Source organism: Acyrthosiphon pisum, unplaced genomic scaffold, assembly GCF_005508785.2.
Source record: "Acyrthosiphon pisum isolate AL4f unplaced genomic scaffold, pea_aphid_22Mar2018_4r6ur Scaffold_20564;HRSCAF=21400, whole genome shotgun sequence".
NCBI lineage: Eukaryota > Metazoa > Arthropoda > Insecta > Hemiptera > Aphididae > Acyrthosiphon > Acyrthosiphon pisum.
Window position 1 is genome coordinate 33,686 of NW_021769937.1, and position 7,907 is coordinate 41,592.

The following is a 7,907-nucleotide window of genomic DNA, read 5'->3' on the forward strand; positions in this document are numbered from 1 at the left end:
TTTAACCAATGAATATTAGGTATGGAATATTTTAAGGGAAATTTCATCTATTTTTGTGTTATAGAGACATAGAAACAGGCGCTCACGAAGTACCTCTAGTATATTTTTATTTTTTTTTATAATTTTAACGAGTCTGCGTTGAATAATTTTCCACTTGGAACGCAGTTTATAAATTGTTGAATTGAGCTCTTCTACTTAATAATTTCCAATTCGAACACTGTGTTGGGCCAAAAAGCGTCAAAATACAAAAATTTATAAAATGTTCAACTTTTATATCTAAGGATTGAACATTTAAAACAAGATTCCACGTAAGTAGTTAATTCTGTTACTAAAAAATCTAAAAAATACATAAGAACACTCCACATATTATTTGTACTTTCGCAAGCGTTCAGAACTAGGACTAGCCCAAATACAAGGAGGGGGGAACTATATCAATAACCAGTAGCAAGGTGTGAGGCTTTTGGTTGGGGAGATACTGAAAAAAAAACGGCACTAATATGCCTAGACCCCCCCCCCCGTTTTTATTTTATCTAAATGGTAAGAAATAAATGTTCAAAAACTAAAAACAAACTGAAATATTATATTAAAAAATTAAAAACGTTACAACTTCCTTAAAATGATAATTTAATATAATAACAAACCAAATATACACATTTTTTTTTCATGTATGTAGCAGTGTTGGGTAGTAACGTAACGTGCGTTACTCGTTACTGTAACGTAGTTACTTTTTTCAGTAACGTTATGGTAACTTCGTTATTATTATTTTTGGGTAACGCAAGAATAACTACGTTAATTATTTAGAAGTAACTTAGCAAAAGAACGCGTTACATAAATTTTTTTTTTTTTTTGGGGGGGGATACTATCTAGGTGCTATTTCACGGGGTAGTCCTTCCCCTCGTATCCGCATCAGAAAATGTAATTATATTAATAATTTAAGTAGGTATTTATGTAATTACAAAATTTTCTCAGTATAATCTAATATAATATTATATAAATATACGATTTTGATTTTGTGATTTTAATATTATTTTCAATTGATTATAAACATCGATTATAGCCTATACAGACAGCAACTGCCAACTGCTATAGTTTATTTATTTTTAGATCACATCGATAAAATATGTACATCGATATAGTATGTCCCGATGTCCGTGTTACGGACATACGGTCGAACGGATTACCGATAATAACTATTGGTAGGCCGGAGCTTATGTCAACAATTCATAATTATATTATCAGTTATCACAGTGGTCATTTGTTGAAAATAACATTAATAACCTAGTACCTATCTGGCTATCTATATTTGGACTGTACTAACAATATTTTTAAATTAAACCAGAAAACCCAGGCGTCGCGACGTGCCGTCGCCCGTCGTATCACTTCAACTTCCAGTTACCTAATATAGTAATATATTAGTTATAACTTATATTGACGTATTGTGTATTTCAGTATTTGTGTAGCACTCGCTCACTAGTCACTGGACTGTGAATTGTAAATTGTGATACCTTTTTAAAATGTTCTAATGTTTACTGTCGCTTTATAATTTTTTAAATTATTTCTTAAATTTATTTTATTATGGAAATGGAACTACCGTGGGGTGCATATAATACATTTTTTGAATGTTTATCTAAAAATAACCAAAATATTGTAGTTAAATGTAAATTATGCGTGAAGTTGAAAACATTATCTACTTCGATTACAAGTAGTTCTAATTTAAAAAAACACATTGTTGTAAGTACCAAATTCAGTTTATTCATATATCTATGTAATCTCTTAACATAATATACAGTATAATTTTGATTAAATAAATATTAATAAATAATAATACCTATACAGGCTGATTATTATTTAGATTTTTAAATGTTTATATTTTATAATTTGTTATTGCCTATTGAATATAGGCGAAACATTCTACAAAACTTAAAGAGCTTGAAGATCTTTTAAATAAAAATAACCAAAAAGTGCAAAAACGTAAACATGAACTCGAGTCAAGTATTGGCCAAAGTTCATATAAAAAACAAATGTCCATTCCTAATGCTTTCAACCGACCTCAAGTTGTTAGTCAAGGTAAGATATTAGTATTACAATAATACATGTATAATATACGCATCCGCAAACAATTTTTACTATTGTAAATTGTAATTTGTAATTTATTTATTTATATTATTCAGAATGTTTGGATACTATGATCACAGAATTCATAGTTTGTGGTAATCACTCATTCAGTACAGTTGAACAAGAGAAATTTAAAATAATAATTGATAAAGGATTTCCTAATCGAAGTTCATTAACACGAAAAACACTCATGTCTCGAGTATCGACAAACGCAGAAAATATACGAAAAAACGTAAAAGAGGAGTTAATATCTACAAAAGTAAAACATGTCTGTGCAACTGCAGATTGTTGGTCTGTGTTTAAAAAGTAATTATTTATTATCGATTTATCCTAATTTAATATTTGAATGATAATATGTTCAACGGGCACATTTTTAAATCAAAAAAAAATATTTAAGTTTTATTTATATTAATACCTACATGGCTACATGGCTATATAAATTAATATTTAAATAATTAAGTTTACATAAGTCATAAATTCTATATTATGAATATGAATATATATTTTATTTTATGTAGTGAATAAAATGTTTAGATAGGCCATATAAGTAGGTGACATAGAGTCTATAAGCTATAGTTAAGACTGTAAAATAATAAAAAAATGTTTTTTCAGAAGTTATATTGGGATAACAGCTCATTGGTTTGATTTTGAAACTCTTGATCGGAAATCTGCTGCTTTAGCTTGTCGCAGAATTAAAGGGAGGCATACATATGATACATTAGCAAAAATATTGAACGATGTATTTTGTGAATATGGCATATTAAATAAGATAATCAATGTAGTAACGGACAATGGCTCTAACTTTGTCAAGGCTTTTCGGTAAGATTAATATTCAGTTATAATAGTAGGAAATTCATAGTTATCTGCCTAATATAAATGTAATCGCCACTAATTGGTGTATTGTTTTAAAATATACAATTTTTATACAATATACAATTTTAATATACAATTATTATCATAAATCATAAAATCATTAGTTATTTTAATATTTAATTTAATATATTAGTTATTATTATTATATAATTATTTTGCAGTATTTTTGGAGAGCAAGAAGATGTAACTGTAAGTCAGTGCGAACTTGATGATGGTGGAATTGAAGAATATGTTGAAGTTATTGAAATAGGTAATATTCTTGAAGAAGAAAATTATTGATTCAGCGTATCGATTACCATCTCATCATCGCTGTGCTAGCCATACTCTGAATTTAATTTCCACTAAAGACAGTGAAAAAGCTTTATCTGATTCCATTTACAAAAAGCAAATTAGGATCACATTTGCTAGCATGCAATCTTTATGGAACAAACAGGAACGCACTAGTCTAATTGCTGATGATATCCATGATTCGTTAAATATTTATACATTGTTGTACCAAATGCTACACGTTGGAATTCCACTTATAAGGCTGTCAAGTGTTTATATGAAAATTTGACAAAATCTGAACTGGAATTACAACCTATTTGTGATAAAGCAAACATTCCTCGATTTGACAAAAAAGATGAGTCATTTATGTCAGATTATTGCAAGGTAGATAACTAGCCTAATAGATTAATAATTTTAATTGATTATTAATTATTATAAATAATATATTTTATCCTTAAATAAATACAATTAATAAAAAAAACTGATTTTGTAGGTTATGGAACCACTAGCCCAAGCTCTTGATTTGCTACAAAGGGATAAATTTATGTGTATGGGATACCTTTTACCTACAATTAGTTGGCTTAAAATAAATTATCAAAACTATCTATATCAGGTGGTAGTTGTAAAGCGTTAGCTACAGCCTGTTTAGATGGTGTGAACGGGGTTTCATCGATTCCGCCAGACCTTTTTATACTTGGGTATGAGGTTTATCGATTCCGCCAGCATCGTTTCCGTCAGTGCAGGTAGTCTTAAAACGACCTATCGATTCCGCCAGGGAAAAAATAATCTTCCCGAACATTTTAGTTTTATTTTACTTACATAGCTATATTATAAATATTATATGAAATACCTGTATAAAATTGTTATCGCTAATTGATGATAATCTAACTTGTATACGCGTAATGATGCGAAAAACGACTAATAGTATTGTCCAACGCTCAGTCCAAGTCCAAGTCTCAATTTATCAACGTGTCATTATACTTCGCAATAATGAATTTCGAAATCGTAGCTGGTGAACGAGAAAATGACTTAGTTATTTATCAAAATGAAAAATTTTTTAAAACAAACTTTGTGAAATATTTATGTGCGTATAAGTGGAAATGTGTTAATAAAAAGTGTAACGCAAAAATATACATTAACGAATCCTTAACGGAAATTTTAAAATATGATATTGACCATACAAATCATGAAAAACAGCCAATAAATGTATTGAAAAAAAAACTATTTTCAAACCAACTCAAAAGAAAACTTACAGATGTAACAGAAAGTCCTTCAAAAATCATAAATCGTGAAATACTAAAAAATCCTCAAATTGAAAATATCATGGAAAATGACTATGTTGACAATATCAAACAATGTATACATCGAGAACGTAAAAAACGCATACCTTCGCTTCCAAAAAATCTTATTGAAGTCATTGAAGCTATGAATAATCGTGAAATAAGAACTGTTGAAGGTGAGTCATTTTTAATACATACAGATTTGGTGAACAATATGATGTGTTTTTCTACAGACAGTAATCTAAAGGCTCTAAGCTCGTCTAATACAATATTTGTTGATGGTACATTTTCTTCGTGTCCTAAGTTTTTTTATCAACTTTTTACAATCCATGTAAATATAAATGGGCATTATGTTCCATTAGTTTTTTTTTTATTACCTAACAAAACAACACATATTTATGAATTAGCATTTAGTTTTTTAAAAACTAAATGTGCTGAATTAAATATAAATTTAAAACTGACAACAATTGTGGCTGATTTTGAAGAATCTATTCATGCTGGGGCAAAAATGATTTGGCCATTAATACAAGTAATCGGATGCAGATTCCATTTAACGCAAAGTTGGTGGAGAAAAATCCAAGAAATTGGATTAACAGACGTGTATAAAAATAAAAACTGTGATCCGGAATCTGGTTAGGAAAAATATTCGGACTTTCTTTTTTAAGCCCAGAAGAAGTTTCTGATTGTTTTGTAGAAGAGTTTATGGCACACTGCCCTAATGATCCAAAAATGTTAACATTTTGTGATTATTTAACTGAAAACTACATTGACGAGTTTTCGAGATTTCCACCCAATGTTTGGGCCTCTTTCTCCATTAGTTCTGAGCGAACCACAAATAGTTGTGAATCTTTCCACGCAAAACTCAATTCTCTGTTTACAAAATCACACCCAAACATTTTTTTATTTATACACGTCTTAAACACAAGGATCCAAACAGATACGTACATTATTCTCAGGTCAACTCACAAAACAAAAATTAGTAAGAACACAAAATATATTCATCAAAAAAGAAAAATCGAAGATTTATTAAAAGATTATGAGGCTAAAAAAATTAACCGCTCACATTTCATTAGTTTGGCATCATCCCATTATAAAAAATAACATTGTAAAACTTAAAACTATATTTGACTAAATTAATTTGTATTTAAATTAATTATTGAATTATTTTGTTGATATACCTATATTATTATTATTGTAACATTTTATTTATTTAACTATATTGTATTATTTCATTAGTTTGGCATCATTCCATTATAAAAAATAACATTGTAAAACTTAAAACTATACTTGACTAAATTAATTTGTATTTAAATTAATTATTGAATTATTTTTTAGATATATTATTATTATTATAACAGAAATAGGTTGACAGCAGCAGTTGCCAGGTCCAGGTAGAAATTGGTAGGTGGCGGAATCGATAGGTTGTTTTTAGACTACCTGAACTGGCGGAGTCGATACTGGCGGAATCGATAGGTCCCCGGTGTGAACGCACGATTTGATTCTATGATTTCAAAGAAATCAATTATACTTGCAGCTGTTACTCATCACAAATTTAAACTCAAGTAAGTATTAAAATAATAGTTTATTAAAAATAGTTTTTAATTTGTATTTATAACTTTTATAGTTTTAGGTTAATGTATTACTAATGAGTTTAATATTTTAGTATTTTAGTCTGGGATTCATAGACAATTTTTTTATTTTTTATAAATATTTAATAATTATCAATATATTTTTCACTTATCAACATAATATTGTGATATTCATAACTTGAATATGGATTTTGAAGGCATTCGCTTTTTTTTTTATTTTTTTTAAACTATTAGATACTTTATTATTCTATGGCAGCTATATATTAAACTTATAAACTACATGGAATCCATATTTACTTTAATTTTGTAATTGTTATCATTTTATAACTAGGTGTATGGACCCTTTAAAAAGAGAGGAAGCTAAAGATCTTTTATTAAATGAGATTGCAATTAATTGGCAATTCCAGACCGAGACCAACATACAGCCCATTGAGTTGAATCAACATGTAGAAGAAGATGATTTTCTTTTTAGTGAAGAGTTAGTTTCTGATCAACCCAATGATGAAGTGGAGCGCTATTATAATACAGTTTATACAGGCGATTTAAAAATTTTAAATAGTTTACCTATGATGAAACAAATGTTTGTGAAGTTTAATACGTCACTCCCTTCTTCAGCTTCTGTTGAAAGGCTATTCAGTGTAGCTGGTGATATATGTTCAAAAAAAAGAGCTAGGATAACAGACCAAAATTTTGAAAATACTTTATTATATAAAATAAATATTAAAAAAGATTAAAAAAGACTTTTTTTTTATGAAACTTAAATAACACAAGAGTAACGTCATTGTAACTAGTTACTTTTGAGTAAAAAATGTAACGTAACGCATTACTTTTGTACTCGAGTAACTATCAAGTAATCTAGTTACCTATTTTATTTTGTAACTTGTAACGTAACTTAGTTACTTTTAAAAAGTAACTTACCCAACACTGTTAAATTATTCATGTTATGTTATTGTATGATTGTATTGTACACCTAATTATTTTAACCTGGGCTCACGCCCGTTTATTCAATAAATAAATAAATAAATAAATAATATTTAATTGTAAAAGAAAACATTTTGTTACTCATTGTTAGACGTTAGTATATTATTTTAAACATTTACTATAATATATCATTAATTTTGTTCAATATAAATATATAATAATTAATGTTTGTATACAGTTTTTATAGTTATATAGATATATAATGTTATAAGTTCTTATATTGTTTTATGATTTTTTTTTTTAATTCGGGCAACATATGCACATTATGGTCTTGCCGATCCGCAGTTTGACATTCCGCGTCAAATCGACTTCTTACTATAGTCCGGCCCATGAGAGAGTTTTAGGGCCGTGCCACACTATGCGTTTTGGCGGGTCCGGTTTGACCGGACGCTTTTCGACAGGATCCCTATGAACAATAATATGTTTTTTAAATGTTTTTTTTTAATTACAATGTTGTGGATGTAATGATTTTAACAAAAACATTTTGAATATATTTTTAAAACATTTTTTTTTACATTAAAAAAAAAAAAAATATGAAAAAAACCTTTTTAATTTTTTTTAAAAACATTTTTCATATGTATTTTCTATGTGCTTATAATTATATATATATATATTAATGTACATGATTGTAATTATTTTAAAAAAAACATATTAAAGATATTTTTAAAACATTTTTTAAAATATAAAAAAATATGAAAATTAAATTTTTTTATTATTTTAAAAACATTTTTCATATGTATTTTACGTGTGTTATTTATAATTATATATATAAATATATATATAATAATTATATAATATGTAA

At 27.5% G+C, this 7,907-nt stretch overlaps 1 protein-coding gene across 1 annotated transcript; it reads left to right on the forward strand.

Annotated features, from left to right (window-relative positions):
- Window positions 1–1,873: 1,873 nt before the first annotated feature.
- On the forward strand, window positions 1,874–2,945 carry LOC107882890. The gene is made up of 2 exons (XM_029492011.1): window positions 1,874–2,421; window positions 2,728–2,945. The coding sequence occupies exons 1-2, from the start codon at window positions 2,186–2,188 to the stop codon at window positions 2,936–2,938; spliced, it is 447 nt and encodes a 148-aa protein (XP_029347871.1). The 5' UTR covers window positions 1,874–2,185; the 3' UTR covers window positions 2,939–2,945.
- Window positions 2,946–7,907: the final 4,962 nt, after the last annotated feature.